At 41.6% G+C, this 25,351-nt stretch overlaps 1 protein-coding gene across 1 annotated transcript in view; it reads left to right on the forward strand.

Annotated features, from left to right (window-relative positions):
* The window catches only part of tshz3b (teashirt zinc finger homeobox 3b), a 43,280-nt gene extending 18,286 nt beyond the window's left edge, over positions 1-24,994 (forward strand). The window contains exon 3 of the mRNA XM_060859002.1: positions 19,922-24,994. Coding sequence (XP_060714985.1) covers positions 19,922-23,340 — 3,419 coding nt within the window. The 3' untranslated portion in view covers positions 23,341-24,994. The remainder of the gene's footprint in view (positions 1-19,921) is intronic.
* The last annotated feature ends 357 nt before the right edge of the window (positions 24,995-25,351 follow it).

Consider the following 25,351-nt stretch of genomic DNA (forward strand, 5'->3'; position numbering starts at 1 on the left):
AGAGAGAGAGAAAGAGAGACAGAGAAAGAGAGAGAGAGAGAAAGAGAGAGAGGAGCACATGAAAGGATAGAGTGCTTCTCTCTGATATGAGCAAATGCTACAAACGCGATCTTTAAAGTGTTCCTCTTCAAAACCCATGTCGCTAGCACACTCACATCTGTGTGTGTGTGTGTGTGTGTGTGTGTGTGTGTGTGTGTGTGTGTGTGTGTGTGCGTGCGCACGCTCTTCAACTTCCATGCACAGCCTCAGGCTTACATGTCGGTGTGCCTTCTTTAAGTAGAGCTCAAGATGTCTCTTTTGAAACACGCACACACACACACGCACACACCACACGCAAACGCACACACAGACACACACACAGACACACACGCACACACACACACGCACGCATGCACACAAACACCACACACGCACACACAGACACACACACACGCACACACACACACACACACACACACACACACACACACACACACACACACACACACACACACACACTGCGATGTTATTCAGAGTACTAATGCTATTCCAGTGTTTTATATACAGACTGTTGCTGTGTCTCAAATCACCTACTTATGTACTAAATAAATCTAAAACAAATACAGTGCAGTAAAAGCGATCTCCCATCATGCACCATAAAAGGAAGAAGTGAGACCTCGTAGCACTTAACAGACACAGCTAAGGATGGCAGCAGAGTTCGCCCGCCTTGCCACTTCAGTTTCCGTCTCATTTACGCTGTAGTTCTTAATGAACTGAAGATAAAAAAACATAGAAAACACTGATAATTAATTTAGCTAGCTAACGTCAGGAAGGTGGAATAAACAGCACAGATAAATTCATCACTTTTACAGAACGAACGTCTCATATATAAGCCTTGTATCAGCACATACTCCACTTTAACTAACAGCTCAAATATTAGCTCTGATTCAAAAAACACAGCTTTTGATTTAGACAGAACTGAAAATAGGCCTCGAGTCTCGGGATACTCCAACGCTACCTTTCATTTTAGTGAAAAATTGGGAAAAAAATTAATTAAATAAAATAAATAAATAAATAAATAAATAAATATTAGACCACTATTAGTTTTTTATTATTATTTTATTTTATTTTATTTTATTTATTTATTTATTTATTTATTTTTTAACCATGCACCTGGATCGAGGAAACATATTGTGCTTAAAAGCAGATCTTTCGGAAACACTGAATCAGAGTTTCTCAGGCTTACAGCAGCTGCACGATAAACTCCACAGACACCCCATCATCATCATCTGCTCTAATCAGAGACGGCATGAGGCCACGATATCTTTCTATCCGTTTCTTTCCTTTTTCAAGAACTCAATATCAGATGGCTTTTGATATCAGCTGATAACTGAAATCTGGTGCATCAGCTGATACCCAAAGCCATCTGATGTTGTGTTCTGGAACAAATGACTGTATTTTTTTTTTTTGTACTTTTAAAAATACAAAGCTCAAACCACAACAACACGAAACCACAGCGTTCACACACGATTCATAAAGAATAAATATAATAAATTTACTATTCTGTTCTTACTATTCGTTAAATCCAAAGCTCTTTTTATTGCTTTCTTTTTAATCTAACTTCAGGAAAAAAAAACCAGATCGCATTAGTGTTCACACAAGTTGACATCGTTTATGAGTCACTGAGGTTTCCATAAAAAACCATTTAAGTCAGATCGGATAATAAGTACGAGAACTCTGCGATAAATATAAAAAAAAAAAATTGATCAGGTTTGAATTAAAGTGCCATAAAACTTCCTCCCAAACATGTGAGGATTTATTATAACATTATAACAGTGTAATAAAGAGCATAGTCATGTTGGGTTTATTATATATTATGTTGCAGGTTTAATATTTCGGAACGTTTCTCCTTCTCTAACGATTCATCTGATGATTTGACATTTCTGAAGAAAGACGTCAATTAGGTTTCTTCAGCAATACACCAGAGCTGAGACGTGAGCGATACTGTTTTACATTTTCAGAGACCATTTGTGTGTTTCTTTCTTATTCGCCGTGTGTAAGTCTTCACTAGCTCATCAGAGACTCTCTTCCAGACATCAACCCTATAGCATTTAAAGCAGACGGAGTTTCGACGCACCTCGACACCTCACACTACATCGGGACCGATGAAGGATTTGATTATAAAAAGTAGTTTATTCCTAATTCAGGATCACATATGTATCCAGAAGCTAATGGAAATAAACACTAATGAAAAAAAAGAAGTAACAAAAAGCCTCCCGTTTCTGCAGCTGTGTATACATTTTGATCTGCGGTGTTTTGAATCGCTTGATTTGTGAATCAAGATGTGAAAGGAAACAGGAATTGTGTTTGTGTGTCTGAGTGAGTGTGTGTGTGAGTGTGTGTGTGTGTTTGTGTGTGTTTTAATTTGTGGTTCAATGTGGTTTAATTTGTGAAAAAATAGACACGAGGTGAAAAAGTATTTTTTTTTGCTCCTTTTGTCGAATTGTTCTTCGGCATTCTCACAAATTCAAAGGGAAATTTCTGCTTTTGCATTTCTGTTCTTTGATATTCAAATTGAATTGAAATAGCGACATTTGTTTTGACAGTGTAAAAGTGTGTGTGTATGTGTGTGTGTGTGTCTTTGCCCGGGTCCACCCAGAAGGACAACAGTCTCTTTTCTACTTCCTCTGAATCTCAGGTAATATGAGGTCATGTTGCCTCTAGCTGCAGGTCTCCCTCGGGTCTTTTTTCCATTCGTCCTCCTCTGTTCCTCTGCCTGCCTCCCTCTCTAATTCTCTCTCCTTCACTCTCTGTCTCTCTCTCTCTCTCTCTCTCTCTCTCTCTCACACACACACATCATGTTTTTTTAGGACTACCTCAAAAAATGAGGACCTGGGTCTCACATTTCTGTAAAGTTTTTAGTACAGTTTGTCTCCAAACACACGTCCTATCCTTGTTTTGACTGCAGATGGGATCAGGGTGTGTATCAGGAGCTTTTCGCTTCCTCTTTTTGGTTAAAGGAGGAAGAAATGTTTGTTAAAATATTTATCTAATAAAGAGCCACGATGATCCGCACACAGGTGCAGAATTAGCGGCCAGTCAAAACAACTGAATATCGTTCGATTCAAAATGACAACAGTCGCTAAGCGTTAAGTGCCGCTAGCGTGCTAGCGTGTTTAATTGAAAAAAAAAACATCAAGCATAAGTGATAAGGTCAGGTTTTGGTGTTAGCTCCTGAAAACAACAGAGCAAAAGCTTCTTTCCTCAATCGTTGGCTCATTTTCTAATGTTCAACCTCACCTTAATGTAGAAGTAGTGGAGACAGGAACCGACACACTCTCAGTCCTCGAAGCAGAGATGAAGATCTTCCAGGTCACAAAAATAGTCCGGAAGTTCCACACGAGTACGGTATGCTGTTATACTGTACTTTGGTAACTTTAAGAGCTTCAACAACATGATCAACAAGTTGTGAGATGTTCCCTCACGCTGTACCTTTCATCTACTGAACATGTGACGGAGTTTTAATTCACTGTTTTTTTTTTTTTTTGTTACATTTATTAAAGTTAGCATAGCAATTTATTTTAGTTACATTTCTAAAAAAGTTTGCTTTGTGATTTGCCTTGCAATTTGCCTGAGAACGTTAATGTTAATGTTCCCTCGACAATGTTTTTAATATCCTTAGCCAAAAGAACGTTAAGACGAATGCTTCGTTTGTTTTCGTCTCACTGGGAACATCGTGTGAGATACACAGTGAACCGCACTGTTGTTTCATGTTTTCCGAACATTGGAGGAACGCTTAACCTTCCCGAAACCCGTAAAACGCTTTACTAAAAAAAAAAAAAGAGGAAGAAAAAGGGAAAAAGAGAAGATTTTCCATTAAGTGAGTCATTTGCAGACGATCACTGATCTTTTCTAAGGCTGTTACTGGCATTAAATGCTTAATTGTTTATATTGGATGCAGGTGTAAAATGATCGGCGTAGTATTTCTGCATGTTTTCTAGTAAGTAATGAGTGTAAAGTGCACATTATGGGTTTAAATGGCTTAAGTGCTTAATCTCCTGTTCAGCCGACCTGCTGAACATGGATTTAATTGATCTATTGCCTTTTCACCAGCTTAAAAATGTCAACCTGTTTTTAGAAAAGTCTCGCTAGTAAAGTCTTACAGCAGGCGTAAAATTCTACCGTATGCTATGCCGTGCCCATCTATCGCACGATTGCCAATCCCGTGTGGATACGGATTTGAAGAAAGGACCAACGTTTTGCCCGATTGATGCCATCTGTTCTGATTAGTGATCAGCCATCGACTGATATCCAGAGCTGGTGTCGTGTTTCTAGCCTGGAGAAATTGCGTAGACATTGAAGAGTAAAGCCGTTGCACTGGACCATGAAGCACACCGATACCTCAGTACCCCCTGTGTCTCCTGCCACACACTTGTCCAAACCCCACCCCAACCCACCCCACCCTCATACGCTCCAGCTGAAGCAGTCCACAGGAACTTTTTCAAGAACTCAGGAACTTCAGGATCCATAGCAGATTTTAATCTCTGCGTCGTACTGCCAGGAAAATGTTTGTAATCTTTGCGACAGCAGTGCTAGACACTCCTAAACTGCTTAAGTCAGACATATTGAACACAGTTTAGCTCCACAGAATGACCGGCGCTAGTATTCGTCCCAACATTTAGCTTTCTAGTCATGGCAGTACAACACGACACAGCTAATTATAAGCATCATTTCAACACAAATAGGTAAAACAGCTAAACACGACTTCGACTATTTTCACTCACGTACTTCGCTTCTGTCTTATTGTTCTTCAGAACCATCTAGTTTACTCCCAGCATCTCAGGTGAACTGATCTAGAACCACGATCTCTCTGATCGTAAATAATCTTAGAACTTTAATTACCACCAAGGCTACAATACTTATTTAAAGGCTACTCTAATATAATACACTAAGCCGTGTAGATTTCTGTCGCCGGCCGCCTACTTTATCCATCAACGCCCTTTTATGACACGTTCATCCTCACTTCCTGATGCGTGGGGAGAGGATGTCGCTCCTGACAAGGGCCTCACTGTTTATGAATTCCTTCACTCTGATCCAGCCACAGAATTCTCTGGAAAAAAAAATAAAAAAATAAGACATGTGCATGGCCGGGTGTGTCTCAGACTCAGTACCATCATAGCATTCAAAGTGTATTAAATTAAACATGTCTTGTGAATGTCTGAGTATTTCCTATGACTGTGTATGTGTGTGTGTGTGTGTGTGTAGTATGTGGGAGGCAATAAATCACTCAGATCACTTGTGGGTTGTGTTATGGAATTCCAGACGGGTGCTGGCTGTGGTGGTGTCAGGACTCGGAGTGTACAGCTGGCTCTGAATGTCCACTAGTGTTCTAGCACACGTTATCCCTCGCAGTCATTACACTCTCTATCGGATATGTCAAGCCGTGCTGATTTTCTGTTCACACAGGTGTGCAAGTGTAAGGACTTGTTCAGTTATAGTGCTCTGCTTCCTTGTGAACTATACGGATATGGAAGGGTGAAACCGAAAAATCTCTCTCTCTCTCTCTCTCTCTCTCTCTCTCTCTCTCTCTCTCTTAAATGTGTTTTATTTATGTATATATGTATATATGTATGTATGTATGTATGTATGTGTGTATGTATGTGTGTGTGTGTGTGTGTGTGTGTGTACCTAATTATTCATTATTAATTCTTTAATATTAAATTATTTAAGTGAATATATTATAATTATTTTATTTGTATGTAAATATATTATATTTATCATATATTTAGATATCAGTTATTTTATTTTATTTTATTTTATATTTTGTTTAGTTTTTTCTTACAATATTAACAGAAACATCATCTCAGATTTATTTGAACAACAGTCACTGGATAAAAATCACTTGGCACTATAAGTTAATGGCACAGGACGTGGTCCAAAAATAAATACATAAATAAATGAAATAAAATAAAATAAATGAAAGACCTCCACAGTAAACTATACATAAATATGACTTTGCAAATAGTACTTCAAAAGTTCCTGTTACGTTTACTGTGACAACACCGGGTGTAAATAATATGGATATGTATACTGTATCATCGTTAGACATCAAGATTATTTTGTGTGTGTGTGTGTGTGTGTGTGTGTGTGTGTGTGGATATACATTCCAATAAGTGACGCTATTTTAAATATAGGTATGTTAAGATATAAGGCATGTCTCGAATAGACTAAAAGCACCAAAACAAGCCTTTAACATTCTCTTGTGTACTGATTACATCCACATCAAGTAGTGCTGGAGGAGGAGACAAGGTAGAGTGAGAGCGACAGATTCACCATCCTGTGTGTGTGTGTGTGTGTGTTTAGGTGTGTGTAGGTGTGTGTAAGGTTGGAGGGACTGCGGATGCTTTCTTCGCTTATCTCTCCATCATGACACAGGGAACTGCGCTACATTAATACCTGCGATAGAGACTGTCTGCCTCGCACCTCTCTACAATGCAGATAAGCTTCAACAGTGCAGGATTATCAACACAGCCTCACTCTCGCTCTGTATCTCTCTCACACACTTACACTCACGCTTTATTTATTGTTTAGAGGCACTGGGTTTAAAAAAAAAAGAAGAAGAAGATGGAAAAGGAGAGTAGTGTAAAAAAAATAGATGTAGAGGATTTGAACAAACACTGTAATGTGAAAATGTTGCAGATTGGATTATTAGAGCAAGACGATGAAAGAATTTCCTTCATTATGGTAAAGTGGTGTTGTTGTTTTTTTTTTAATAGCCAGAGGATATAGATTTTTCTCCCACTGGATTTTCTTGTTTATTTGAAATAAAGTAAGTTCACGTGATTCTGAATTCCATGTAATATTTCTTTCTGCTCTTTCCCCATTATTCAGGTATGTTTGAAACAAGATCAAGAAAAGCGTGATATGCCTGGGTTGTGTTCACTAGCTTAGCCTTTGTAGTGTCTGTAGTGCATATGTGTGTATTTGATTACCGTTTGTGTGTGTGTGTGTGTGTGTGTGTGTGTGTGTGTGTGTGTGAGTTATTTGAGGAGTACGGCTTTACCACACTTTTCGCAGCCCCCTGTGGAGCTCTATCCTGCTCACACAATACTAGGTGGTAACACTTCCTCATCCTTACTGCAACACTGATTTGTGTGCATGCACGATGGGAGTATCAGTACACCGATACACACAAGTGTACAAACATGGGAAAGCGCGCACACACACACACACACACACATACACTTTAATTGGGTTGCGAGAGGTTAATGGTCTTTCTAAGCTTAGGCCCTTAGGGTGTGTGCAAATGGCAGTTTAAAAAGCTTGTACATCTAAACATGAGCTTTTAGTTCTGAAGGGCTTTGATGCAGTCTCTCTCTCTCTCTCTTTCTCTTGCTCCCTCTCTCTCTCGATCTTTCTCTTCCACACACAGACACACATACGCATGCACACTAGCCCCTCCACCCCGGACTCGCATGCAAGGCGTTTTAACGCCCAGTGCCTCAGGGATCACTCTTGGGCTCGCTCCGCTTTCGTTCATGCGGCCTTGCGTGTTAATGAGATAATTAAACGTGGCGTCCCTTTTCCTGTTATATTTCAACAACCCCCTTCTTCGGACAGCAGGATCAGACCAGGCCTTTGAAATGGATACGCTATCAGTTCCCAGCCGAGTCCCGTGGCCTGACGGCCCCCAGCGTTCCGGGACAGGAGACCAGCACTGATGAGCTTCAAGCGCTAGCAATCCATCATACACTGAGATTTTACAAATCCTAAACCGAAAAGAAATATAAAAGACGTCATAACGCCTCTATTTTAAAGGGTCTCGTGTATCTTTTCAATTTCAAGTTGTGTGTTTAATCAGCGTAGCGAAAGTCGAGGCGAGTTGCGTCACTTATTTGGAATGCTCAATCAAAAAAAATAAATTAAATATTAAAAAAAGCCCATCGTTATAGGTCCAAAATTAAATGTTGATGATGACCGTGTGCTAGAATGATGCTGCATTAATTAGTTCATTTTCCAGATCAGCGGACATGTGCAGAGAATGCCTTTTTTAACCTTTAGGTTATACGCAGAGAAAAATGATGAAAATCCTTCGACTAAAGCTGAAGTACAGTCTTGGGTGTAGCAGAAACGCGTGTTTTTTTATGTAACCATTGCATGTATAACAATTACAGAAGAAGAAAAAGAAGAAACGGTTGCAGCAGCAGTAGTTGTGTTTAAATTTCTTCATAAAGTTCGATTTGAGTGCTCTACAGAAATCACATGATTCGTGTTAGACATTATCCATTCCCAGAAAAGCACATTTGTGTATGTGTGTGTGTATATGTGTGTGTGTGATCTCGAGCTTTGTGGAATGGTAGTGTCTTAATTACGCATCCTGTTTACATCCTACTGCGTTTCGTTTCGGCACGTAGCACACACCGAGCCAGCCTGCTCTCTTTTCCTCCAGTCGTCTAAACCCGACTCAGTATTTATGCTACCTACTGGGTCAAGTCATGTGCCTTAACCCCCCCGTTACACACATACCCCTAACCTTCACCCTAACCCTAACTTTCATTCTCTCTGTAGGATAATTCACACAGCCATAAATAACCGAGCACGATCGCTTTTACATCTCTGTCAAGCTGGCATGCTGGAGCTGCTTCACATTTTTACTGTCATGCATTACAAGAGTTACAAGAGCCATTCTCAGCGTAATGGTGGAACCGATACATGTCTGATCTAGGCAAGAGAGGGAGAGAGAGGGAGTGAGAGAGAGAGAGAGAGAGAGAGAGAGAGAGAGAAATAAAGAGAGATTGTGATTATCCTGAGAAAATGCTGCACTTTCTTTTTCATTCCTTTTTCCTTTTAATCTTCTCCTCATCTTCCAGCCTTTGACCCGTCATCTTGTTATGTGTCCACAGCATTCATTCCTTTGTTTTGAGACTTTTCATGGAAATACAAAAAAAAAAAAAAGTTTAACACACCAATGAGACCATTTCTTCAACAACCATTAAGGATGCATACTAACATTAGAGTGTGTGTGTGTGTGTGTGTGTGTGTGTGTGTGTGTGTGTGTGTGTGTGTGGGATTGGTATGTTTGAGGGCGGTGCCGCTATCCATGAAGGCCTCTGATTGCTGGTTTTCGTATTGCATCATTAGTCGAGAAGGTTTGTGTGTTTACCAGTGCAGGCAAAACACTCTGGACATTAATGTGTCCTGCCGTGGTTTATGAGCCATTCAACACACACACACACACGCACACACGCACACACACACAATAAACTCAGGAAAGGATTGCGAGTACACACACACTCACACATATACTCTCTGTGGTTATAGCCTTTATAGTTAAAATAAATGCATCTTTCCGTCTTTTCGAGATTTTATAGAATTCGGATATTTAGGCCGTAGAGATTTGATGGGATTCAGTGGGTTAAACGCTCAATTTGCATCTCAACAAGCCGACAGATCCTCAATGCAGCAAAAGCTTTATTTTATTTTATTTTATTTTATTTTATTTTATTTATTTATTTATTTAATTTGTGCTTTACACAGTAAAGCAAACCCAGTTGTTTCCCTCTTCTGATGTCGCAGGTCCTTACTAGTCATTAACGTTAAGTGATAACTTTACACAGAGATGATAACGGGCGCGGGAAGATGACATACACTCGAAGCGGAGGAATTAGAGACGTATCGGCATCAGTCGGCAATGCTGCAGAGAACCTCTTCACTCTGCAGTGGGTGACATTTTCATACGATTTGACTTGCACCCTGCTTTCTGCTCTCTCTCTCTCTCTCTCTCTCTCTCTCTCTCTCTCTCTCTCTCAGAAAAAAACACATTGTGACATTATTTCTCATAATTTAAATAAACACACTGCCGAGTTCTAGCTTCTTTGTGAGATCTAACTCTGTTTTTATATCCTGGAACAACAGATTTTAGTGACTTTGTTCCTTGTTAGGAATTGGAAGGTAAATTACCGTATTCTACGCAAGTGCTAATGCGATCATGTCCTACAATAAAGCCCAGCCGACCTCCTGAAGCGAATATCTGGCCACCTGTCTCCTCGACCCTTAATGTGCACCATTATAATCAGAACGACATAACTGACCCCAGACCTGTATCCAAGGGCACGTGTGTGTGTGTGTATGTATGAGTGTGTATGAGTGTGTGTCTCTTTACTGTCTCAGTCAGGTTGCTTATTTCTCAGGGCAGGGGGGTTGAATGGGAAGGAGGGGAGGGTTGTTCGGCTTCACATCAGTTTTTATTAGCTTAATAAATCACCTTTGTTGTCAATCAAGGCACGGAGAATAATTGGATATGGTTGAAGCCTTGTGTGATGGATTATAAATCATTCCAGATTAAATTAAAAGATAATGCACAAACTTAATGGTTTGTGTTTTGCAGTCTAAATTGCCTCGGAGCACTGCTGCTTTGCCGCTTTATTGCACGCCGTTTTTCTCCCCTCTAAAACCCAACGCGTTTTCTAGCCTTTTATTGCCCCGGCACAGCCGGCTCCGACTCAGAGCCTGCAACAGCTTCGGCTACGTATCATATCGTTTTCTTCATTTCCTGCGTTGTGTGTGTTTGGCGGCCGTTCGGGAGCGTAAGTGCAGGCTTTGTTTGTGCACATAATCGTATTTAGATTATGTGTCTGGTTTGATGTCCAGCCTGTAGCTCAGAAACGGCACTATTGAATGAAGCAGAAGCAATATCATAGGCAATCAGGCCTCGCGGAGTCCATTCTGAGCTCGGCCCTGTCTGCCTGCCGTATCAAAATAAAGCAAATCTCTTTCTGTTTGCCAGCTCAAACGTGCCCAGATTAACCCTGACATCCTCAACAAGCACGCCTCGCCTCTCAGGAAAGGGAAAAAAAAGAGAGGGAAAAAGGAGAGCGAGTCACTATGAGAGGGAGAGCGAGGCTATATCCCGCGCATTAGTGGTAGCAGCCACCTCGTCCGGTCGTGCCACGGAATTATCATAATCGTCCAGAGAACATGACGGGGCGCTGAAGCAATGATGTCGTTTTATTTGCGGGCACAGACCCTCTCTTCGGTCCTGCAGCGACCTGCGGTGCCCGTCCCCACCCCCTCTCAGCCCGGGCCACGCCAAGCAGGCGAGTAGGTCAAATGACATCTTTTGATCAGGGCTGTCTAAGGAGATCAGAGGAGACTGGCAGGTAATGGATATCCTGTGACATGCTGAATGAGAAGAGGCAGCAAGGCAGCGCCTAGATGACTGCAAGGCCTCCATTAGGAGCTTCTCTCTCTCTTTCTCTTTCTCTTTCTCTCCCGCTCTCTCTCTTGCTTTCTTTCTGTCCTCTAAGACCCTCAGATTGACATCTCTACCTAGTACCTAAATCAGCGAGCTGCCACTGGCTAACACCCAGCATTATGGGTTGGGAAATGCCTATTATTTTGCTTCTGCGCCTACCGCTGCTGCAAGGCCTGGAGCTTGTGTGTGTGTGTGTGTGTGTGTGTGTGTGTGTGTGTGTGTGTGTGTGTGTGTGTGTGTGTGTGTGTCTTTTATTGCAAGATTAGCCTGTCTCTATTTTGATGCTTATTTTTGTTTGCTCAAGACTACTGCTTTGCTTCTCTGAATGTTTCCATGTTGTCTGCAAACTAGTGTGTTTTGTATGTTTTTGTGCAGCCGTGTGTGTTTATATACGAGTGTTTGCGTCTGTGTGTATGTGTGTGTATGTGTGTGTATGTTTGTGTGTGTGTGTGTGTGTGTGTGTGTGGAAGCACAGCTAAGCGAGGCCCTGGGGATCACAGCAAGCCAGATCTGTTCTCTCCCATTACCCTGCAACCCGCTCTAATGGGAGACTGACACAGCTCTGTGAATCTGTGTGTGAGTGTGTGTGTGTGTGTGTGTGTGTGTGTGTGTGAGTGTGTGTGTGCATGTGTGTGAGAAAGAGAGGATATGTATATGGGAGGAGGGAGAGTGAGAAATGCAGAATGAGAAGCCATGTGTTGGATAAACATGGAGGGAGGAGCAAGAGATACACATAACATAATGAAGAGTGGAATACCATACAGATCTCTCTCTCACTCTCTCTCTCTCTCTCTCTCTCTCTCTCTCTCTCTCTCTCTCTCTCTCTCTCTCTCTCTCTCTCTCTCTCTCTCTCTCTCTCTCTCTCTCTCTCTCTCTCTCTCTCTTTTCCCCTTTCTTTTTCACACACACATACTGGGGTTATCCCTGTGTGTATGCATGGAAGTATGTGACCTCTGGTTGCCCTGCACTTACGACTGCAAGTATATCCGTCTAACAAAGGCAAGTGACAGATTTTCCCGAAAACCAAACACTGACTACAAAAGAGCACAGTGTATATATTTATGGCACCACAAACACACACACACACACATACACACACACACAAAAAAAAAAAAAAAAACAGAACACACTCTCTTTGGTGATTTCAGGATAATATGAAATATTTTTAGAGGTTTTTTTTTATTTGAGGGAGGAATATTATTTGAAGTGGTGTCTCTAATTTGTCCATATATTACAGGTTATATAAGATAGTTGTGCTGGTGATTGTGTGTGTGTGTGTGTGTGTGTGTGTGTGTGTGTGTGTGTGTGTGAGAGAGAGAGAGAGAGAGAGAGAGAGAGGGTATATGAGTGCACATGTTCTATTATGGCTCTCTACGGCTCAATCATTCTCTTGTTCGGGAACATCTTTAATAATTGTCCCTCTTGTGGAGTGTTAATTAATTAACGGAGGCTGAGTGACCCAAGACAAAAGCGTCCAGCTCTGCAGCACAAGGAAACAAAAGGAGAAGAGAAAGACGACATTAGTACAAGCAATTCAACCAAAAAGTCTATTCAGACAAATAAAGAGCCACAATTTTTTTTTTTGTTTTTTTTTTTTTTTGGAAGTCTTGTAGACAGTGAGATTACACTTGGGCTACACGCTCAATGGCTACTGCTGACGCTATCAAATAACACAGATGATGGCTATGAAGCTAGAAATATTCTGGAGTTTTCCAGATTTTTCCAGATGTCTGATTTCATAATACTTTGGCTGTCATGATACTTTGGCTATCAGCAGCTAATTAAAACAAGAATTAATTGTGAACAGTATTTTTTTGTAGCTAGCAGTGCTATTGGAATTTTTGCTACAAACCTTCTCGAGCCAGAAGGAAACTCAACCAGATGCTAAACGCTGTGCTAATACACGCTAATAACGATCAGTGACGAGTTTTAGTCATTCTGTTAATACCTTTGCAGGTAGAAACATCTCAAACAGTACTTTAGCTACTATTTTACACATCATTTCATTCGCTCACGATAAGCATCCTGCTAATGTTTTTGGTCCGTCTACAGAAAACGAGTAGAGGGTCATTAAAAGGCAAAGTACTTTCCAAAACCGTCTTAAAGAATTTTGAAGTGAATTTTCCGCCAGGTTTTTATTAGTGGGATGATTAGTGAGGACCAAAATAATCATCTCTGACTTATTAAGTTCAGAGCTCAGCACATCCTCTGAGTAGTAGTAACACAGGCAATAGCATGGCAGCGTGTATTACTCTGTCAGGAAATCTACAGTTCTGAAAATAAAAAAAACCTTTCAGCAGGAAGTTCTCGTTCTCGCCGCGTTGAAGTCTCAGTAGCTGCTGGTAGAGAGTTTGCAGTGAGCGCAGTGAGGATTTGTGTTTAAACTGATAACCGTGTAACATTACAATAGGAGTTAAAACTGAAATAGTTCAAGCAGTTAATTTTTTTTATTTATTTATTTTTTTTTAATAACTTATTTCAAACTTGAAGGAAATTGAATCAGCGTACTGTTAGGGTGCGTCCCAAATCGAGTACTGCGCTTTCTCCGCACTGAAAATCCCAACGTGACGTTCACTTTAAATAACCAGATGATGCAAAACAAAGTGTCGATCGCTTCATGCAGGCCACACATTTATGCTAAAGCTACGTCACATGACGTGCTTTTGACATCATTTGGTAGCGAGCGGGAAACGGCTGCTAATGCTAGTGTTCCATCTGAGACGATACCTTCCTAAAAATGAGTACGTTAGCCTTGTGAGAACAGTGTAGTTGTGCGTCACTTGAGACACAGCTCTGGTCTGCTTAAGTTTAACTTAAAATTATACGGAGAATTGACTGAGAATTCACTGTCTAATGATCGATGAATTGAAACGATTCTGAATAGTTTTGGCATTATTTTTGTGTTCATGTTGATAAGGTTTTAACACACTTTTTCTTCTCTTTAACAATTAAGTAGGTCTGTAAACTTTTAATCTAACATGAGATACACTGGAGGTACTTTGGGGATCTGGGTTTTGTATATTTTGGTTTGATTTTTTTTTATCAAACTGATGCACCACAATTCAGGTCCTCCTTCTTTGAGGAAGTGGGGTATATATGATTACAATGTGTTTTGTGTGTGTGTGTGTATGTGTGTGTGTGTGTGTGTGTGTGTGTTTGTGCTGGCCTGAGATGTGGAAGGTCTAGAGAGGTAATGAGATTAGAGAGACTAAATGATAGAAGTGTGGAAGATGTGAAGAAGAGCTGTGTGTGTGTGTGTGTGTGTGTGTGTGTTAACACATGAGAATATCAACGCTGTAGTGTTTCACCCTCAAGGTTTAAATATTTGGAGGAAGCATTCCAAGAAGCACAAGTAAAATTTTGATTGGAAATCATTTTGCGATGCGATAAGGCTGAAACATGCCTCTGCCAACAAAAGTGTTTTTGAACACAGCCTGTACGATACACGATTGAAGTCCATAATGATCCAATAATATTTCTGTTCTACGGTTATTTTAACAGTTGGCGATGTCTTTGTTTGCTTAATCAGTTCGGGGTTAAGCAGAGGATCATGAGCTTGATCTCTCTCTCTCTCTCTCTCTCTCTCTCTCTCTCTCTCTCTCTCTCTCTCTCTCTCTCGCTAACTCTAAGAGCATGCATTGATTTAGAAATGCAAATCTCCACAACTCTGAAAGTTAAGGATCGAAATATATAAAGCGCGTGTGAGGAGGAAGCTGTCGTCTTGTGAGGCTCGGCGCTTTAGCGGGAGTGTTAAGGAGCATGGTGAGGGAAGCACTGCTTTCCAGAGTGGTTACCGGTTGTCATGCACTAGCAGAGAGCACGGGGGTGTGTAAACACACACACACACACACATACACACACACATGCACGCAGACTGTCAGAGCCTCTCCCGCTGAGTGGCATGAGCTGGCGATTAGTTGTGCTAGCGTCTATGTTTACCCGCTCTGTGTTCAGCGGCTGCCGCTGCACCTCCTCGGCTCTCTCTCTCCTCTAATCCGTGCTGCCTCCTCTCTCGCTCGCTGTCGTCTGTCATCACTTGCTCCTCGAATACTCGAAATGCTCGCCGATTTTTCCGGCTACCGGCGAACTATATAGAGTTGAGTGTAAAGAAGAACGGCCAGCCTCCTGCTAAGCGTGTTGGGACAATTAGGGAAAAGTACATGTTGTTACACAGCGGCTGGCCCTGTAGCCCGTGTAATTAACACTCGCTACACACCACGCAGTGTGTAAACAAGGTCTGACTGATTCCATAGGTAATAGGGCTGTCGTTTAATACATTGCAGCCCCTCTTTCTGGGGCAGGGCACAGTTAAAATGTGGAGTGGTCTCTGCCAGCACTTTCACTCCTCTCTTGCTCTTCCTTTCTGTCTGTCTTTCTCTCTCTCTCTCTCTTGCTTCCTTCCATCTCAGAAAGGTGCCTCCATCCGTCAGAAGGCCTGGTCGATGGGCGTCTCTCTGGGATCGATGGCGTGCCTGTCCGCTCTCTCTTTCCAGCTCATGGCCCCTATCCCACCCCAGTGCTACACACACACACACACACGCTCTCTCACACACACATACACACACAAACTCTTCTGGCCTCCCCACCAATTTGTCTGTGTGCGTCAAATCGCAATAATTAAGCATTATTGATCTCAGATTCAATTAACTTCATTAACGCGGGCCATGATAGCCGGAGAGAAGAGGAGAGGAAAGAAGGAGAGGAGAATGGAAAGCGAGCAGAGAGAGGAGAAAGAGATATGCGCTATCTCTCGTTCTCCAGCCACACACAGACAGCCTGTCTGCTTAAGGCTACAAACCATTTTCCCTCTAATGATATCACGTTGCAGATAGTGCCACATTAGAAGAGAGATACCTCCCATTATAAATGTGGGCTTTGGGGGCTATATATAGCAGATTTAATTACCAAATAGTTCACTCTCTCGTCCTGTCCTTCTCATTCACACGCCCAGAAGTATCGGAGGATTGCGGAAGCCTACAGATATCCCACAGATATACTTCACTAAGATCTAAGACCTGTGTCACGAACACACTGCAGGTTCAGAGTCACCGCTCGAGTTCAGCTTGACGGCAGCAAACGTGCGTGTACTCGTATACGTGTAGAACATGATGCAGAACAAGTCAGTATGCACTGATACAATAACAATTAGGTTATGTTATTACACACATACGTGTCACTTTTGCAGTTCGATCAATCGAACGTCCTGCGATTCGTTGGCTAATTTTATTTATTTAGTATTGCGACTCATCCCATTTGCATTTTCATCGCAGTATGTTCTTATGTCTCGCGTGTGCATTTGAGTGGCAAATTGTCTGGGCGTGGAGCTTTTCATGCTCATTTTTGCTGCTTTATTGTCTTCCCTTTACACCCAGAAATGCCTGCTACGGCGTTTAAGCAAGTTTAGTTGCTATTTAAGGTTTCATACACACACCTAGAGTAATGAAAGTTTTCCCAAACTTCACTAGCATTAGCTTCACGTAGCTGGTATTACTGCGACAGCCCTGTTTAACAGCTACACATTTCTATCTGACGTTACCACTCACAAGAGTGACGGTTCTGTCGATAAGCCATCATACATCTCTATATGCTCGGCAGCAAATATGAAGGACTTTTTTAATTTTCTATAAATGTGCGAAGACGTATCAGGCCTGTTATCTCCGCAATGGATATTACTCTATTGCTTCAAATGACACAAATTTTTAAAGTGATGGAATGTAGTTATGCTAAGTGATAATTAGCAGAATTTCATATGCTGGTGATTGAGATTTCACTTCGCCATTTAGTCCTTTCTTAAGCTTCCTGTCTAAGCTGTAAAAATCTTGCATTGGTTTGTGGTTGCAAAGCCAGGCAGGGTTTCCTCTCGGTTTGAAAGGTGCCGCTCACCTCCAGTGTTCAAAGCTGCGCTCTCTGCTGGTCGTCTCTCTGGATGTCCAAGTGTAAATTAGATCAACCTCTACCTACCAATCTGATGCCAATTCATTGGGAAGGTTATTCTCGTTTCCAGCTCCCTCCTCCTCCCCTCTCTGCCACGCTCGGCAACCGAGCATCCTGTTCTCTAATTAAAAGAGCACCTGTGTGGTGTGTTCAGAGCACCGGGCTGAAAACGGAGGAACCTGGAGATGAAAACACAATATTGTTCCCAGCTAGAACACATAGAGTCTGGGTACATTGGGGGCAGGACAGCCTGGATCATAGCCAGGGCAACTGTGTGTGTGTGTGTGTGTGTGTGTGTGTGTGTGTGTGTGTGTGTTAAGCATTTGGGTCTTTCCAGGCAACCCTCCTCCTTTTTTTCCTTCTCCTCTTTCACCTCTGTACTCAATTTCTCTGTGCCCGCCATCGGGCTGACTGCCATGTTGTCAGGCAAGTCGGATTTTGTGTTTGGTGTCAAATGACTTTGGAATAATTCTGTCCTTTATTCATACACAAATTAGTTAGGTGCGTATGCAGACTCTTATGCCAATTCAGTCCTGCCCATGCTTTTGAGGTCAAGGTTAGTGTAACAGAGGACATTTTAATCAATGTCAAAGCTAAGACTTCTCTGTATTCCATCTCGTTTTCACTCATGTTAGTGGTACATCCTATTATTTTGTAATATTTATTTTCAAGGTCGGTTTGAACAGTATTTGTTGACGTTTATTAAGGAATGTGTATTAAGAATATCGTCTGTGTGTGTGTGTGTGTGTGTGTGTGTGTGTGTGTGTGTGTGTGCATCATTATCCCAGGTTTTAAGGCAGGTTTTGTATAGAGGAAAAAGATTTTTTTTGTTGCCATTTGGCCTTGATGTAAAGTGCTGTTTTGCTTCCTGAACGAAGGCATTGTTCTCTTAAACAGCTGTCTTTATGGTGGATTCAGAACAGATGGTGGTGTGTATGTGAATGTGTGTGTGTGTTCATGTGTTACAGTATGTGTGTGTATCCTATGTGATGGCTGCTGGGTACTAAATTAAGTGGAGCCCAATTTCATGTCTGTGCTTTTAGCTAGACTTTAGACTCTCGCTCTATAAAGACTGCACTCGTGTCCAGAGATAAATCCTAGAGTCAACAGAATCCATGACTGAGAGATATATAAAGTGTGAAAGTTCGAAATCTAATATAACGTACATTTAAATCCGAACATTAATGGGTACATTATTAAATGAACCCGAATCACGAGTCTCTGCATAGAAAGCATTAAAAACCTGTATAACTAACCAGAACGCTTGAAGGCATGATGCATGCGTTATTCAGCTTTAAGGAGGTGAAAGATAAGAGGTGTACATGCCTGTGCCCATCTCATGCCATCACACTGCCAAGGGCTACAAAAAAAGACTTTTCCTAATGATGACTATGTTATTTTCACTTCTGATTTATTTTTTTTTTTAATGGTCGCACAATAGAAGTCTACACAACGTTTCCATTGTTATGAGTTTTACCTTACCAGTAAAGCTCTGAGGGTGAAATACGAGCGTTTTAAAACGGAAAAAATGAACTGTTTGTGTAAGAAATTTCTAACAAGTGAATGGAGGTATATTACATATTAAAACACTGTTTAGAAGTTTCACGATGTCTCATTATACAAGCTGACAGATACTGCATTTAGATTTGAATCTATATACTGTGTTGAAATTGGAGCATAGATAGTTTGACTCGTGCTGTTGTTTAAAACGATAGAATACGTTCAACAACAAAAAAACCCGGCATACCTTCCTCACACAGATCTGTTTACATACCTGGTCAGTGTGCGATGAACAGTTACACATCGGAATGTGCAGAATTACTACAATGCCCTGTACACCCTCCCTCGCTTACGTTCTCTCTTTTGCTCTCGTCTTCTCCATCGCGCTCTCTCGTTGTTCACTGGCATTTTTCCTTGTTCTTGCAAAAATGACAATAAATGAAAACAATTAAACGTTTTCTTCTTCAGTTCCATCCTTACGCCTTCCACATTTGAATCATTTTATTTCATAAGCTTTTGTATTCAAATGTGAGCTGAGCGCATACACTTCAGGCTAAACAGTAAATAATAACTTTCAACTCTCTAATCTTCCGTAATTGACGCAAATGTGTTTTGTGGGGGTAGATTTTACATCTGAAACATACATACATTCATTCTTATTTACGAGCTGGCGAGCCTTTGCCGAGTAATGAGCGAAAATGCTTTCTTAATTTAAATGGCGAGTGTGTCTGTTAGGGAATGCATTAGAGACTGCAGAAGAAGCGTAAGACATATTAATTGACAGACAGGAACCGCTGTCTCTAAAGTTGATACAAGTAATTTATTACTTCAGAAACGAATGCCACCTCCAGAATGTGCTTCATTAATTTCAAATTTAGTTTTAATTTCAAGCTGTTGCCCCTTGAGAAGAATAAGGTGGCAACTTGGGTTTGAAGAGACGTTTTTTTTTTTTCTGTTTCTTTTTTTTTTCTCTCTCTCTCTCCTACTGTCTCAGTCTCTACTTTTCTCTCTCTCTCCTTGGAATAAAAGAGAAAGACAATTTACATTTGATAATATCATGCAGTAGTGAACTCAAGAAGGAATTAACACAAGAGTGTATGATATGATGCCTGTTGTCTTTTTTAAGTAGTGTAGGAAAGCAGCTGTCCATCTGTGTTTCAAAGTACTGCAGGATGTAAAATGTGAAATCTTCATAATTGGACATTGCAGTAACAATTATCTTTGTATTCTTCTCTTTGTTTTTTTTTTCTGCAGCATATGTTCCTGAGGAGCTAAAAGAAGCTGCCTTAATGGATGAGGATGTAGAGGGAGATGATTCAGCGGTCGAGGAGGAGGCTGCTGTTAAATACATGTGCCAAGACAAGGACTTTCTTCTCAAAGACCGGCCAGGCTTCCACGATTCTCCAACTGCAGACCTTTCCAGCCATGAAATGGACAGCGAGTCACATCTCAGCGAGACCAGTGACAGGATGTCAGACTTTGAGAGTGCCTCGGTGAAGAACGAGGAGGATATCACTGCCAAGGAGCCACTTACACCACTTAATTCAACTACGCCCATGAAGATGCCAGCTGTGGCCCCGCCCAGCAGTGAGGAAACACCCAATGCAGGCCCAGATAGCCTTGAGCAGATGAAGGCCATTTACACCAGCTTCTTGACCAATTCTTACTGGTCATCACTGAATATGACACAGCCTCCATCTGAAAAACCTCCACGCAGTCACAGTAGTAGCAGCAGCAGTAGTAGCAGCAGCAGTAGCTGTGGCAGTGGAGGCTATGATTGGCACCAGTCAGCTGTTGCCAAAACCTTGCAACAAGTTTCACAGAATCAGAACAGAATACTACACCCAGCTTCTGAGCCTAACCTCTTTAGCACTGTGCAACTGTACCGGCAAAGCACTAAGCTCTATGGCTCCATCTTTACAGGTGCCAGCAAGTTCCGCTGCAAAGACTGCAGTGCTGCCTATGATACACTAGTTGAGCTTACGGTGCACATGAATGAAACAGGCCATTACCGAGATGATAACCACGAGACAGACAGTGAGGGCACAAAGCGCTGGTCCAAGCCACGCAAACGTTCTCTGCTGGAGATGGAAGGTAAGGAGGATGCTCAGAAAGTACTCAAGTGCATGTACTGTGGCCACTCCTTTGAGTCACTACAGGATCTAAGTGTGCATATGATCAAGACGAAACATTATCAAAAAGTGCCTCTCAAGGAGCCTGTGACACCTGTGGCAGCCAAGATCATCTCCTCTGCTCGGAAAAGAGCTCCCATTGAGCTGGATCTGCCCAGCTCACCAGACTCTAATGGAGGAACACCCAAACCCTCTCTCACCGACACCAGTGACCTCTTGCAGAAGACAGCAAATCCCTACATTACTCCTAATAATCGCTATGGGCATCAGAACGGTGCTAGCTATGCATGGCAGTTTGAATCTCGAAAATCCCAGATCCTGAAATGCATGGAATGTGGAAGCTCCCACGATACTCTTCAGGAGCTAACAGCTCACATGATGGTTACTGGGCACTTCATCAAGGTTACCAACTCTGCCATCAAGAAAGGCAAGCCTATTATGGAGGCGCCAACCAACCCGCCTCCTAACACCATGTCGTCTAGTGAAGATAAGGTACAGTCAGTGCCACTGGCTGCTACAGCTTTTTCCCCACCTCCTCCTGCACCCCCACCACCCAGCATATCTCCTGCCATTACTGCTATGGAAATTAAAAAAGAGGAAAAGGAAGAAGAGTGCACAAAGGAAACCACTAATGGCAGCAAAGAGAAAAAAGCAACAGAAGACGAAGGTGAGGAGAAGTTTGACATTTCTTCCAAGTATCCGTATTTGACTGAAGAAGACCTGGAAGAAAGCCCTAAAGGTGGGATTGACATTCTCAAATCACTGGAAAACACAGTTACATCTGCCATCAACAAAGCACAGAATGGCACTCCCAGCTGGGGAGGATATCCCAGCATCCATGCTGCTTATCAGCTGCCAAACATCATGAAACTTTCCTTGCGCAACTCAGGAAAGAGCTCCCCACTGAAGTACATGTTCTCGGGTGAAGAGATCCTATCCCCAACCAAAAATCAACCTCTTATCTCTCCTCCAAGCTGTCAAACCTCACCTCTACCCAAAAATAACTTTCACGCCATGGAGGAACTTGTCAAGAAAGTAACAGAAAAAGTGGCCAAAGTGGAGGAGAAAATGAGGGATACAACTGCACGAGCTTCCCCTCTACGGCGAACTACACCCTCTCCCTGTAGTAGTGAAGCTGGGGAGTCTGCAAGAGGGGATTCACCCAAAGAAAGCAGAGGAGTCAAAACTCCAGACACCAATGGGACAGTAAATGCTCACAAGGACTCCAACGGTGAGGCCCTCGGCAAAGAGCCATTAGAAAACGGCACTGACCATGCTGTCAAAACTCCCGTCTCATCTCTGTGCAGCAGCACTGCAATTATAACAGACCATCCCCCAGAACAGCCATTTGTCAACCCCTTAAGTGCGCTTCAGTCTGTCATGAATGTCCACCTAGGTAAAGCTGCTAAACCTGCCCTTCCATCTCTGGACCCCATGAGCATGCTCTTCAAGATGAGCAACAGTCTGGCAGAGAAGGCGGCTATTGCTGCCTCCACTCCAGCTCAGACCAAAAAGACAAACGACCATCTTGACCGCTACTTCTACCACATTAACAATGACCAGCCCATTGACCTGACTAAAGGCAAAAGCGAAAAGAGCAGCTCCCTGGGATCAGCTGTATTGTCCTCCACCACTTCAACTCCTTCCTCTGTGTCACCTTCTTCAACCATTACTATGGCCAAGGCATCATCTGCTGTGGCTTCATTCATGTCTAATTCACCTTTGCGTGAAAATGCACTGTCTGACATTTCTGATATGCTTCGCAACTTAACAGAAAGCCATGTCTCCAAATCTTCCACACCAACTAGTCTGTCTGAGCGATCAGATATAGATGGTGCTACGCATGAGGACACTGACGACATGTCACCAGCTCAGAAACGTAAGGGTCGGCAGTCAAACTGGAACCCTCAGCATCTGCTTATCCTGCAAGCACAGTTTGCCTCCAGCTTGAGACAAACAAGTGATGGCAAATATATCATGTCTGACCTCAGCCCACAGGAACGCATGCATATCTCTCGCTTCACTGGCCTTTCAATGACTACCATTAGCCACTGGCTGGCCAACGTCAAATACCAGTTGAGGCGGACAGGTGGCACAAAGTTCCTGAAGAACCTTGATTCTGGCCATCCCGTGTTCTTCTGTGGTGACTGCGCTTCACAGATACGCTCCCCTTCCACCTACGTCAGCCATCTTGAATCACATCTGGGCTTTCGGCTTAGAGACCTGGCTAAATTATCTGGAGAGCAGCTAGTCAACCAGATATCACGTCATGCAAAGGGGCTCTCTGAGAAACTGCTGTCAGCTCAAGCGCACGCCTTGACCCACTCAATCCATAACCCTAACAACAATTCCAACCCAAGTCCGCACTCCAATTCCCATTCCCCTTCCCCAGACGAGGAAGCCAGTGGCTCCACATATCAGTGTAAACTGTGCAACCGGACTTTTGCTAGCAAGCACGCTGTCAAACTCCATCTGAGCAAGACTCATGGCAAATCCCCCGAGGACCACCTTATGTATGTCTGTGAACTTGAGAAACCTTAGCGCTGACCAAGGACTTACTACTTTGTCTTTCACCCATCTCTATTTCTCATGCTTTCCCTGAAGCCTTCTCTCTAACATTTCTTAAAACCAAGATGAACTGATGAAGACTAACAAAGAAATAACTGCACATAGATGCCATAAAACTACTGTTCAGTTTCGGCACATGATGTGTGGGTTTTCCTCTTGGAATAACTCATTCTGGTTAAGAAACATTCTCTTTTCTCATTTTAGGTAAAAAAATAAAGAAAAACAAAAATGGTAATTTTCTAACTGTGCAGTGTTGAGTGAAGAGGTTCTGTTGTCACTGGTAAAATATGAAGGTATATAAGAAAAACTTTAAATGAAGTTGTATGTATTTGGAAGTTGTGTAAATTGGATTCAATTTTATTTCTTTTGTTTTATCTTTTTATTTAAATTTTTTTTTTCTTCTTTGTTTTGGGCATCTCCCAGATGCAGTAAGCTGCATGCATCGATGAATTGGTTTAGTTGAACTTTTTATAAGCTTCTTTGTTTTTTTATTTATTTTTTGTTTTTCTTTTTTTTTTGTTTTTTTTTGTTTTTTGTTTTGTTTTTTTGGAGTTTTTTTTTAGTTAATGTGACCTGTGTGTGCTGATGTCAGCAGACAAAATTTAACCCTCTGAGTACGTGCAAAATCTTGTACATTACCAGTCCAGAATATACACAGTAAAAAGAGAGAAATCAGAGATTGGACATGCCCACGTTCAAACATATTTGAGAGGCCACATTATTGTGTATTTTGATACCTCACAAAATCAAATAAAGAAAAGAAAAATGGGGGGAAAAAATACTATACATGATACCTGAATGGTTTCTGATGCAAAACGTGTGTGATCTCAAAATAACAGTCTCTTAGTTTTCTGAAATCAGGGGCCTTTTGAATTCAGGTCGGTGTAAAAAAAAAAATGTACATATAAACATATAAACTAATTTCTGTTTAAATTATGCATCATTTTATATTTTTTATTTAAGAGGAGTATGACTATCTACTGGTGCACAATATATGAAGACATTAATTAAATTGTTTTGCACAATAGTTTTATAAATGTTATTTAATCAGATGATATAAAATTGAGAGGAAAACAAAACCCACCCTAATCTTTTATTTCCACCTCGTGCTCAAAGGGTTAAACTTCTTGTACAAGACAATACTTGTTCCATCGTTTCTTGAACATTTCAAAGGTTGTACAAAAAGATGCTACTTTATAATGCAAGGAGGAATTCCACAAATGTAACGTATTATTTATAAGCACTCTTGGTTGTTGTTTTATATTGTAGAATGCCTTTTTGATTGGTAACATTTATGTTGTTCTGTCTAATTATTCTCCCATGATTCCACACTGCGGCTTTATAATTTTTGGGGGGGATCTGAAGGGTAACCATGGTTACTCTTCCTCCGATTGACAGTTCTGCTACATTTTTGGCAGTTAATTTGCTGAAATAACTGACAGCTGCCAGTGAATGGAAATATAATGTGTAAAATATTGGCATGTAAACAGCACAGGCACTGTTATGCATTCTGTGCCGTGATTCTCTTTTTGTTGTTGTTGACAATGAACCACCCATTATATGACTTCATATAACCTTTTTTTCTACTGCAGCATTAAAAATGACAATGTTTTGTTTTTTGCAATAACGTGAAGTGTCTCGGCTCTCAAGTTTGTCAGAAGAAGAATGTGGGGGACGAGTGTTGGTGTGTTGGGAAGATCAGTGTGCAATGTGGGTGGTGTTAGTAGGGATCAATCACAAGACTTTTAAGATTTAACACTTCAGGTTCAGGTCACTCGTGTGTGTGTGTGTGTGTGTCCAAGCGCATTTTCCCAGTTGGAGTCGGAGTGGGTCACCTATTTGAAAAGCACAGACAATAAAGCCATATTTGTCTTCTTAGCAACATTGTTTTGAGACCTTAGCGTTAATTTGTCAAATACCTTGTAAAATGTGGCATAATATATCAGAGTCTTACATTGTTAACAGTGCTTTCATATCACTCCCT

The sequence above is a fragment of the Tachysurus vachellii genome, chromosome 23, assembly GCF_030014155.1.
Source record: "Tachysurus vachellii isolate PV-2020 chromosome 23, HZAU_Pvac_v1, whole genome shotgun sequence".
In the NCBI taxonomy this organism is placed as follows: domain Eukaryota; kingdom Metazoa; phylum Chordata; class Actinopteri; order Siluriformes; family Bagridae; genus Tachysurus; species Tachysurus vachellii.